We start from the raw sequence: 12,748 nt of genomic DNA on the forward strand, positions 1-12,748 counted from the left end.
TCTGTCTGGCAATGAAAGAACAAAGGAAATAATTTAAATCTGAAACCCAGGCTCTAACATAAAATGGCAATTAGGAAAAGGAAATAGAATAGGGGGGTTCTCATTGGTACTTTTCAAAACAGTACATAAAAACAGTTAGCAGAGCATTTTTGCCAACAACTGCATAAAGACCAGTTACTGAGGTACATAAACAATTGCCTAGTTTTTTTAAAGATTTAACTGTCAATCAACTTTCAAACTTCCAAAATCAGTAAACAGTAACACACAGATTACTATCTACATGATGTATGTTCAAACTCTGAAACAAGATAATTCCTACATGAGAAAATACTTTACAAGAACAAAAAAGTCCCCTGCACACATGGCCTCTGAAAGCATCAAACAAAAATGGAAACCTGCCGGAGGGAAGAAAAAAGGAAGGAAAATCCCATCCTGACAGACTGTACTATGACTGCTTTTTGCAGAATCAATCTGTTTTGGAGGCTGCTTGATTCTGGCAGCTAGAAATTGCTTAATGAGCCATTAGGAGCACAGGATTTGCCACATCAGGGAAGCCTATTTATTCATCTAGTTTAGTACTCTGACTACACCTGAGGCTTTGGAGGAAGACAAAAAGAACACCCAGGGCATTCTGCTGCAGCCGGAGACATGAACAGGCTACCCAGGGAAAACCCCATCTGTCCTATGAAAGAAAAAAAATGAAAGAAAAAAAGAAAAGAAAAACAAGGAAAAATAATAATTTTTTTACTGCAGGATATTATTTGAAATGAAATAAATACCTCCTGAGCTAAGAAATGCTGCCCTGGGTCCCAAAGCAAGGCTATTTCTTCCCAAGGACAGCTCCTGAGCTGCGATTGCCCAAGGGAGTTAGTGCCAAGCTTTTGCCTCAAGACTGCGTTTCTCAGTTGTGTTTCTACAGTCCTGGTCTAAGCATCTTGTAAGGAGCATATTCAGCAAGCAAAAATTGCTTCCTGGTTCCCATAAAGCAATCTGCACATGACCCATCCATATAATTTAATTACTTTTATAATCATAGCTTGTTGAACTGCCAGTGTTAGAAAATTATAAAATGGTTGTTAAGCTACCCAGCCAGAGCATTAGGTTTGATGGCTCCCTGTGTTTGCGAATAGGTTTGACAAAGGTTCTAAACAGCACTTCATTTCAGCAAAACTGATGTATGACCATTTCACATTGAAGACACTTAGGCTCAATTATAATATAAAAGGGAGCATCTGGACAGGCTTCAGATTGTTCTCTGGGATAGTGACTGGCAGACCTCTAACTTCTCCTCAGGAAGAAACACTGTGAGGTTTGTGTTGTGAACTGCGTTGCCATCCTTTTGACATCTTCTGATCTTTTGTAGAACTTTCCAAACTATGTTATAGCTCTTCGAAGGTTTTAAGAGTCAAGTTTGCTTTTAAATTAAACTCCAAAAGCCAGATAATCTAAATGCAGATAGCTTCATGACTTGCATCTCTCAGTCTGATCATACCAGAAGGTCTTAAGGATTTGCTGACTCCGGCGTCTATGAGGAATACGTACATGGGTACACATAACATCATGACTCTCTCAGCCACTGTTTTTCAGGTCTTCACTGTTTTACTGCTATTTTTTGCAACTATTCTACATAAAATTTGGCAGTAAAAAAAAAAATAAAACATTTTTGGATTGTTAATAGTAAAGAGAAATACAAATTGGGGGGAAAGTACAGACAAGCAATCACAATTAAAATGACAATCCCAAGATCTATGGTGTAGGGAGCCAAATTTACCCAAATCCTACAGACAAACCATCTGTCAAAATCTGACAATACTTGACAGAAGACAGAGTACAACGGATTTAAAAGTTACTGTGACATTGCTGTGTCTCTGGAAGACAAAAAGAAAATTATATCTCCCTTGCAAATAATTTGCTAAGTCTCTAAGTGAAAAACATTTGTTTTTCAACTAAAATATTTCTGTTATGCCAGCCTCTGAGATAATTTATAACACAAATCTATGCACAAATCCTTTGAAAAGTTCCAGATTTAATTTGCCTTCTATGCTTATAGCTTTGAAAAGAAGAGAGAAATGTTATTGCTGATAACTGTTTTCATACACTTTACGTCATCCACTCAAACAAAATACAATACAGTTCCAGTAGCCACTGCACAGACAGGTGCTCAATATTTGTACCCAAGGACCTTTCTTGATCCTTGGCAGATTCCCAGCCAGTACAGATTTCAGAGTCTCACCTGAGAAACCCCAAGATCTCACAGTTAGGAAACCTGCAAAAAACTGCAGGTGAAATGTAGTGTAACAACTAGTGGCAAGCAAATCTTGTTAATGCTATTCAGAGGCTGAGCACGGAGATTGTTTCCACTGGGATGGGCAAGAGTGATGCCTACTTCCCAGTATGAAGAACACAGGACCTAAACTGGTTGAGAATCCTTGTATGAAGGGAAAATGAGTTTTGTGGGACAAAACAGAACTCTGAGGAAGATACAACAGTACACTTTAGCTTTAGGACCACTTTAGGACCACTGCAGGAGTTATCATTAACCTATTTGGTAAGTCTGGGCTTTCTAGGTTGCATGAAGATAATGGAAGTACAAAGGTGCCCCTGTTGTTTGGAAAACCTCAGATAAAAATCCAATGTTCACCTAGTGCATTAGTGAGTAGTCACGACTGCCCTAAATGCACTAAGTACCTGTTTTTAGTTTACTCCTCCCTGGAAAGAAATGTTTTCATTTTGTTTGAACAGTTCTGGGAGATTGGGGATGCCAATTGTTCTCAGCCTAATGTCAAGTCTGTTTGGGCTGGAGTGATGATTTTTAGGCACTGCATGGAATGGAATGAAATAAAAGCTGATTAAAAATTGTTGCTGATTAAAATTGTTACTTGGTTGGTAGAGTTTCATGTAATCCTCATGGATCTCTAATTGCTTTCTTAATAACATTGCTGATGGGTCTCCATCTGTGATTTGTTGGTGCTGGGAGATGTGTTCTGCCATGATTCTTCAATAGTCTTAGTTGGATGACTTTGACACAAAACTGGGCAGATTCTGACCCACTACTTGCTACCAAAAAGATATTTTAAAAAATACCCTTCCAAATAACAAAATAAAAACCACGTAAGCCAAATGATCTAATATATATACCCAGCACATGTGGTTTAACACAGGGGATGAGTCACACCTGCTGTGTGCCTATAAGCACAGAGAGGGTCAGACATTTTCCAGGGAAAGAGCGTGTCTCTGGAACATGAACTGGTGGCTTTGTGAGCCACAGGGGTTTGAGGAAACTGTTGCCTGGAAGGGTTTGAGAACAACCCAGCTGCTCCTCCTGGACATCAGAGGTTCAGACCGAGGTCTCTGCTCTGATTCAGACCAGAAGCACAAACTCTGGTCCCTCACACCACCAGGGACCGTCTTAGCCACAGGCTACTGGCTATTTCATACAGCTCCCTCTGGGTCCTGGTTTCTATAAAGCACAAAATAGGCACTGCCCCAGAGAAACAGACTGAAACCATGTCCCACCATGTGATTTCATCTTTCCTCACCACAAGAAATGCCCTAAAATGACCCACAGATTCTTCATTTTGCTCGACACACGAATGCAGCACCACAGCACCGGCGGCACGGGAATGCCAGTCCCACCACGCCGTGCGTAAGGCCAGGAAGGGTCACCAGGACCCCGGCACCCAGGTGCCCCTGGGTCACACTGCGCTCGTGTAAAAGTGAGGCCCAAGCGCCAAATGTGTGCGTGCGCACACGTCACCTGCTGATCCTCCACCCGCCCGGGCCTCTCCAACCACTCGCTGCCTCAGCTCGGCTGCCGGCGCTGCCCTGACTGCTCCGTCTGCCGCCCGACAGGGAAGCGCCGACGGGCAGAGGGGCTGGGGAGCTCCTGAGCTGACACCAGCGCCCAGGGAAGCTCCTCGCCTGGAAAGGAGGAAACTCCAGACTGCATCATCTGCAAAGGCTTTGCCTCACTGCCCGGTCAGTCCAGGCGCAGGGCTGGGAAGAAAAACATGGGTGGCAATTTTGCCTCCTATGAATTATGATTTGGTATAAAACATGGAATAGCAAAGAACTCCAGCCCTGACACTTTAACTGAGGACAAATTTAAATGCTGCAGCTTCTCTGAACCTAATTGCAGAACTTCTTCCGTACGTAAAAACTGTAAAACATGAAGCTTTTTACATCCATTGACCTCGGGCTATAAAGGACAATGCTTCTTGTACCAGCTGCTGCACTGTGGATATTCAAGACAGTTTTGAAAAGCCAGTTGCACAACGTTTCAGTGAACCTGAAAAGCACAATGTCTCTTTAGAGTACATCATTACTGCAGTGAAAATTAAGGTCTTTTGAATGAACAATGATTAAATGGACAGAACAGTGAGAGGACCATGATAACTTAGCAATAATTGCCTTTTCTAGAAGATACTTTACATTTTCTTACATTTAACACTTGTAATTCTGAATTTTTCTGTATAATATTTTGAGTCCTACTAGGGATCAGAAGGACAGGCCTGAAAAGAGAACATCACTTCAGGTGAGCATGAAAGACTTGGGCAACTTCTTCATGAGCAACTGAATGTCCTGCAAAGCAGCACAAGTATTTCATGTCACCTGGAGCCTCCAGAGTGGGCTCCCCTGGGTCTCATCTTTTAGCCCCCATTAAATGGGGCAAATGAAAAAAAAAAAAAATCAAACAGAATCATTATTAAAAGATTAAATGAAGAGATTAAATGACCCACGTATCAATCAAATTAATGAGTCATGGTAGTTGACAAGTCCTGATCAAAAGAGAGTTTCGTGGCTAAGAAAGACAAGGGTTTTGTGGGCCTGGGGGTCTAGTGAGTCAGGGCACACCTGCTCTTTAGTGCCCCTACAACGAGGGCCAACAAGCTCCACCTTCAGATGAGTGCTCTGGGTACTGCTTTGGAAACGTTACAAAATGCATAAAGTATAGCAGAAATCTAATAGCTAGTGATTTGTTGGAGGGGCATGGGGGGAAGCTTTTTTTTCTGCTATTTTGTAAATTTTGAAAGGGTGGTCAAAATATCATCTATAAAGATAGTGGACCAAACTCTGCTTTCATTTACTCTGTACAACGTTAATGACTTACATGGATTAACACTTGTAACCATGAACAGAACTGAAACGCGTATTTTACATTGCATTTCAATTGCAATAAAATAAATTATTCTTTAGAGTAAAAGAGCACTAAAGGCTGTTATTCCTGTCTGCTCACTTGTTTTGACATATTTTGAAATCTTCTCTCCATATACTTTTATTGACTATATGTATTAACTGATACTTGTTTTGATACGGACGAACAAGAGAGAATCTGACATCAAATCCATCTCAGTTCAGCTACACAGACCATGAGATGAGATTCCCGACACATCTGTTGACTGAATTGAACATGCTAACTCTGAAAAATGGTTGCTACCAGTTGAGAGTATAGATGACTGTTCTTAACTTTTATAATTATATCCTGCAGTCACAAATACATTTTGTAAAGGCAGAACTGATCAGGAGCTAGAGCAAATTGTCAGATAAAGAAGCTACATTCCAGTAGTCAAATGTTTTAAGAAGGAAATTTTACAATTTGAAATATTAATTAAAAAGGAACCTTCAGATACGCACACCTACAGAAAAAAAAATCTCTCAAGAGAAGAAACAAAGCCCATTTTACACAAAAGTACTATGACAGAATTAAAAAACACAATCGTTTTTACTGTCATCTTAAAACACAACGAGATGTTTTAGGACACACATATAAACAAGGCAGATATTCTCCCCATTCCAAAAATCTTTCTTCATCTTAGCTTGCAAGAGTACCTGCACACCTAATCCTTTCCCAATGTCTCTCACCAGACTTCAGCTTCTCAACTTGATTCTCTAATCAGCATCTCAAAAGTCTTCATCTCAAGAATTGGTGCCTTCCAAGTGCCAAACTGACACTTTTCTTTCTACTTTTGAGCCTTTTATAAAACAGAGTGTCTTTTTGCTTCTGTCCTAACACTCCAGTTATTTTCATTTTCAGCTGCCCTCCCAAGTACCTTCTTCCTTTTCACACTCTCCAGTATTTTTCTATTCAGCTCCTAAGAAGGTCCTTCCTCTGCTTCCCTCTCAGCCAGGAATCACTATTTCCTTGACCACTGGGAAGTTTCACAGAAAGTTTCATCTTTGCATTCATTGTTTTCAGTATGAAAAAGAAGAAGATTTCTCCCTTCCTAGCAAAACTTGATCTACAATCACCCTGTGTCTTGGCAGAGGCTGGACCTGAACCTTACTCTCCTTTGAAGTCCGAGATAACCCAGAATAACAGTAAAGTACATGCTTCTTAACACAAAGAGAAAACATTCAAATTGCAACATATGACACAAATGTCCCTGAATAGTTTTACTGGAGTAGTGTGAGCGTCCTACTGACAGAGCCATTTAAAAAAATAAAATAAAATAAAGTAATTTCTAAATAGAGTCAAATATCTAAATATTCTAAACAGAGGCCTGGAAAATAAATGCCTAATACAACCGAAATAGCATGCTTACTACTCACCAAATGTCAGATTTTGTGTTATATCCCTGGTGCTTCAGTGCCTCTGGACTCATGTAGTATGGTGTCCCAGTAAATGTAGTTGCTAGATCACACGAACCCATCAAAAGACAAGAAACTCCAAAGTCCCCTAAAAGTAGGAAGTAGAATCTCTTTATAAAATATATAAATCTATATTTATTAATATAAACTCTTTGTGTTTATTGTTAGGCACAATAAAATGACCGTACGTCCAAAAAATTGCCAGAATTTTAAAATATGGGGGGAAAAAAATCTACAATTCTTCATAACAGAACCACAAGAATATTATAGAACTATAGAATGATGCAGGTTTGAAGAGGACTCACAAGGTCACCTAATTCAAACCCCTGGCTCAAAGCAAGGCCAACTTTAAAGTTACAGAAGGCTGCTCAGATCCAGGTCCAGTCAAGCCTGAAACACCCTCAAAGCTGGAGATTTCATTGCTTCTCAAGGCCCCTATTCCTGCATTTGACTGTCAAATAAATGTTTGACCACAAAACAAAAAGCTATATCAAACATGACTTTATTTAAATCTCCTTATTGACAAAATGTCAGCTAGACAGTCCTATCATACTAAAATATATCTTTTAAAACTATGGAAATCTCACCAATTTTCAGAAGATCATTTTTCAAAAATATATTCTTGGCTTTCAAATCTCTGTGAAGTATTCGCCTAGAATATAAAAGGAAATTCAACCTCATCCACCTTGAAGCATTCACAGTCACGCATCAAGTACCTCAAGTATTTTTCTTCATACCTTGTTAGGAACACCAGCCCAGCACCGCTACAGTCTAACCCTGCAACTGACAATGCACAGATGGTGGCATTAAGGAGCTTCATGTAAAAACAGAGACACATTCACAGACACCCACATGCAGCCAGGGTAATAAAAATGCACCCAGGGATCCCAGCTTGAGAACACAGATACGGGCTTAACATGAGCTGCAGAGGAAGGGAGAAAGGCAAGTCTTCCTAGCCAACTCTTCTTAAAAGCATTAAATCTTATTTTCTGCCAGGAGAATGAGTTGTCTCAGGATAGAACAAGGGATGAGAAAAACAGCAATAAGAGATTCTCAAAGCTCATGGAACTCGCCTTCAGAGAAAATTTATTACTTGAAAGACAAATATGTACATAGACTAGGCTAGGAGTTCAAATTCTTAAAGTAATGGTGTGGGAGATAAAAGAACTTTACAAAGACAGAGATCAAAAGGAAAAGAACAACTAGCTTTTACAGATTTATTTTTCCATCAAAGACTGAAAAAACATCATCAGCAACACACCATGTGGGGACAAACAGCATCTTCTCAGTTCCTTGAAATCTTAATGTGGTAGTAATTCTCCAGACCCTTAGGAAAATAAAATATCTCTATGGTATACAAAACACGTTCTCAATTATTTCTTGTTAATAATCCTTCCAAAAGTGCTCCCTACAATCTCATCTAAACAAGAACTCATCCACTTTTAAATAGCTTGATAACACACAGTTATCAGCTCCGCTCAGGAGGAGGTTAGAATAGCATTTGGTACATACTGGCTATAGAAACTATATTTGCTAATAAAAAGACCATAGACATTCAGCCATTTAGAACAGGTGACGAAAGCATCTGGTGCTTTAAGATTCTTGAGATGTGGGCAGGAAAAACAAATATAGCAAAAGATTTTATTTTTTCTTGAGCAATCCTCAAGTATTATGTCCAATTTTATTGAATTATTAAAGTCTTATGCATTGAGATACTGAAATGATTTCCAAAATAGTTTCCATATTAAGACTAGAAAATATGCATTCCACAGCACAAATAAGCAATTTAGTTTGTAACTCATTTGAAAATAATTTTTGCAAGAAGACAAAATATCATTAAATTCAATATACTGAGTTCACAAATGAGAAAAATATGAAAAATAACTACTAGAAGACATTGTAGTATGCACATACACTGAGCATGAAAAGGAAACTTTACTATTTTTATGGGACATTAAAAAGTTCTTTATGCTTCTTATGGGAATCTTTGCAGTTTTGCGCTGAAAGTAATACTTGTAGAGAAAGGTTTGCACATAGGGAAAAATGAAAGCCTGCTTCCACTGATGTTTATAAATAATTTGTTCTCTGTCAATTTTTTTGAGCAATACATGTACACTCATCATACATTACATCGGTAAGGAATTTAAGCTAAGGTGATATTTATTATTATTTCATAAGCCTATATATACACATAGTTTTATATAAATCTTGCTCTGTTAATTTAGATTCATAAAGTCTTTCCTTACCATTCATCACATGGAGCCTTTGAAAGAATTTCACTTCACTGAGTTAGATTTTTCTTGCATATTGTTGTTGAGTGTTGGGGGGTTTTAACCTTTTTGTTATTATTACTATTATTGTTATTATTATTATTATTATTATTACTACTTTGTAGAAATATAACCGCAGAATCTTTGAACCTAAAAGTTTCCTGTATGTCTGTGATTTGAATAACAAGTATCTTGATACATAAAAACTATCCATAAATCTTTCAGTAATATATTATTTGACAAGGAGATCAAAAGAAGACGTTTGGATTACATTAGTTTGAATTAGAATATAATGCTTGCAACATATATTAATGAAAATGTTACGCAAATTATTTGCATTACCAATAATTATAAGATGCTTTTATATACTAATATGCCTAAGAAATAATTGGGATGATTCTTCAGAACTTCCCATGATGATGTCTCTCATTGCAAGCCACCTTATTTTTGCCAGGATGTGTCAGAAGACAAACAAGTTAAAAGCTGAAACCTTGCCTACTTTAATTCTAGTAAGACATAAATATTGAGAATGCACTGTAAATACAGTTTAAGAAAGAGTGTGACTTTTTGTTGTAACAAGAGACTGACCTATAAAAGTAACATGAATTAACTGGACTCCAGTAAAACTTAGTATAACTTGAGAGTCAGTGAAGTGGTTATTGATATTTTGCATAGAAATTAATACTTAGAGACTGTTTCAAATTTGGTCAATAAATACACCCATGCCTATGTTCTATAGACTACCTGCTTCCTGTCTCAGAGCCAGGAAAAAGCAGCACAAAGCACTGAGCAGTGGGCAGCCTCCTTAAATAAAGCTTCCTCTGCAAGACACCAGCAAGTGAAGCTGATTTAAGATGAAGCAGTTTATTGCTATGAAATGTTCAGTAATTAATTTCTCTTTCCTCTATCTGAAGAGAAATACAAAGTTCTGGTTAAATTTGAACCCTGTACTAGCAAAGACAGATAAAGTACTTGAGCAAAGCCTGCTGTCTTGTAGAGTGAAAGCAACAGATTTTTTTGCATAAGCTGTAACCTTATAAAAATCTCTGTGTTGGCATATTGTTCATAAAGATTAGCAAAGTGATGGATAACATAATGGTCAGCTTTCTTCAAATTGAGGTTAAATGAATCAATGGCCTCATTGCCTGATTGCTTGGGAATCAATTTTGTGCACTGATATGTAATAGGCTACAAATGTGCCAGAGATACTAGATGATGGTTTCATGCTGTCCCCATCTAGACAAAACCACTGAACTATTATACATTGCTGCTCCTTTACTTCCCTCTCTGGTTATATCAATGACAGATGAGGAATGAACCTATTTAATCCTAGATAATTTAGCTTTCAAGTTTAAAATTAAAAAAATCCTTTCAATTATGCAAAATAGCCAGTAGATTGCATAATGACCATAATATATTCATACCCCCTTTGGGATTTATGAAGCATAAGTAAAAGACAGGAATGTCTTATCTGTATAACCTTTATTATCACAGGAAAACAAAAACAATCTCGAGCGGTGAAGAAGTCCGAGTTTAAAATAAGCTTCCAGCATAAGACTTTTCAAAAATTGCAGAAGTTCAAGGAAAGCTGTGCAAGAAGGACAAGAAAGTGAATAGTCTATGTCTAAAACCATAAATAAGAATTTTTGCTGCTTTGGAATAAAAACTCCCATCTACAGCAAGTGGATGTTGTAAGGAATGGCACAAGGAAGTCCAGCTCACAGGTAATGAACACTTGAAGCTTTTAATTCTAGGGCAAAGTTTTATTTGCATTAGAACATAGTTCAGACATATATTACAGCTTTTTTCCATCTAAGTAGAGAAGAGATTATGTGTGACTTCTCTACACATAAACAGAGGGCTGTTATTATGTTTCAATAATTCAAATTAATTTCTCTAAGTAGTATTAAATTCTTTTAAGCCTAACCTTTTCCATTTCATCTATTGTTTGGCTACAAACTAGTAAGATAAAGATTAAATTTTCTAATGTGCATATAGTCAAATAACACATAATATAATAGAGGAAATGCAAACAAAAATAAAATTGTCAAGTCATTTGTATGTGTCGGGAGAGGTGCTATTAAATAGCTACGATTCAAAGAGAGAAAATGAAATGCTGTTTGGAAGATCAAATTGCTGCTTTCTGGAGAATTAAACTACTTTTCAGGAAACCCAGTAATTTAACAAACATATTTACCAAATAAAGTTTATTGATAAGGTTTTTTTTAAAGATTTATTTGAGAACAAGGAGGAGATGAGAAAAAAATAGAGAGAAGAGTAGACAAAAAGGACATATGGGAAAACAAGAGATAAAAGAGGCATGAGGAACTACAGAAAATGAAAGACAAAAAGAATCAATTTATACAATAAAACAGAACAGTTCAGTTGGAAGGGACCTACAATGATCATCTAGTCCATCTGCAGTGTTATTATTATTCTGCATTAGTCTTCATCCTCTAAACATGTACATTAAAGAAAAGATTCCACCAAAAGTGGACTTTCCGGATTACCCAAACTTTTAGTGATAAATTGTTAAATTGGAGTTTGAGAAGGGAAAAAAAACCCCAACCCACGGGTTGGTCAGGATTTTAAATTTCATTTGCCCCGTCTCTTCCACCTGAGGTAAATGCTGAAGGGCACAGCATCCAAGAGAGCTGCCTTCATTGGACACCCAGCACTGCAGTTTGTGGGGGTGGCTCATCAGGTACCAGCCCTTGATAAATTTGCATTTTGCTTTTGAATCCTGGCCAGCAATTCACTCTGCTCTTCTTCTGCTACAGTCTGACACCATAGGTGCAAAAACTCATTAGGCATCTACCAGTTTAGGTCAAAGGTATCCCATGTACTCCAGCTCGACTCAGAAATGGTTGGTCTTAGTGACTATACCTACTGCTCTGTTGCAACTCAAGTTCAGATGACCAAATTTGGCTCAAGCCCTGCTGTGAAAAATATCTGAAACAGCTACAGCAATTTGGTGTTTTCACCTTCAACCAGTACATAATAACCTTGTTTTCAGAGTACTCATGCAGGATAGCAGACTATGGATTCCAGTTTACATTCAGTTTGAAAAGAACTGAATTCTCATCTTCAGTTTCTGCGTGCAACCTACTTTTCAAATGTAAACATCTTCTCCCTTCCAGCTGTATTAATAATTTAGGCCATCATTTTAGGCATATTAGCTCATTTGCCCAAAACATGCAGGTGGTTACAGACAAGCATTCTTAGCCTCTGCTAAGCCAGTCCTTGCAGCAATGACATTCTTATTGCTAAAAGTTCAGTAGGAATAATAGTTCAAATAGTTCAGTTTGGCAGGATGAAAAATCTTGGACTTTTGCACTACAACACTCTTTAGAAAGGATTCTCTGTCTTGTTCATTAATGTGACATTTCAGAGCTGTCAATAGGCAAAAGCAACAGGGAGGAGACAGGAAAGGAGAAGTTGCTGAAAGGCAGGTTCATTTTGACTGGCTCACTGTTCCTGAAAAGCTGCTGGGAAAAGAACCTGGTCTTCCCATTTGCTCAGCTGTTCTTCAGCAATCAGTGCAGGATGCAGCGTGCCTGGCCATTGGCTCCCGGATCAGCACAGCACTAAGTCCTCAAACCATGTTAAATAGTCCCACCTACTTTAAAGGTGACAACGCTGGATGATGTGGAAAGGGGACCAGACAGGGCTTGTGCACATGTCTGGTAGACTGGCAATGAGGGAACTATTTAAAACTTGAGTCAGCCTGCCTAAGTGACATTACAGGCAAGAAATACACCCATAGAGATGACCAGGTAGGTATTGACCTGTATCTGTCCCTGCTCAAATCAAGTGTGATCTCCACACATCACTGTCAGGATGACCTGCAGCAATTTTATAGGTCCTCTTGAAAGTAATGTCTGTTTTCA

At 38.1% G+C, this 12,748-nt stretch overlaps 1 protein-coding gene across 1 annotated transcript in view; it reads right to left on the reverse strand.

Moving 5' to 3' along the window:
• Window positions 1-12,748, reverse strand: part of NEK11 (NIMA related kinase 11) — a gene marked incomplete at its 3' end in the record, with an annotated part of 91,140 nt that overhangs the window by 51,562 nt on the left and 26,830 nt on the right. Inside the window, exons 5-6 of the mRNA XM_080340345.1 lie at window positions 7,176-7,240; window positions 6,550-6,676 (exon numbers count right to left, since the gene is read on the reverse strand). Coding sequence (XP_080196471.1) covers window positions 6,550-6,676; window positions 7,176-7,240 — 192 coding nt within the window. The remainder of the gene's footprint in view (window positions 1-6,549; window positions 6,677-7,175; window positions 7,241-12,748) is intronic.

This window comes from Nesoenas mayeri (assembly GCF_963082525.1).
Source record: "Nesoenas mayeri genome assembly, chromosome: 2".
In the NCBI taxonomy this organism is placed as follows: Eukaryota; Metazoa; Chordata; class Aves; order Columbiformes; family Columbidae; genus Nesoenas; species Nesoenas mayeri.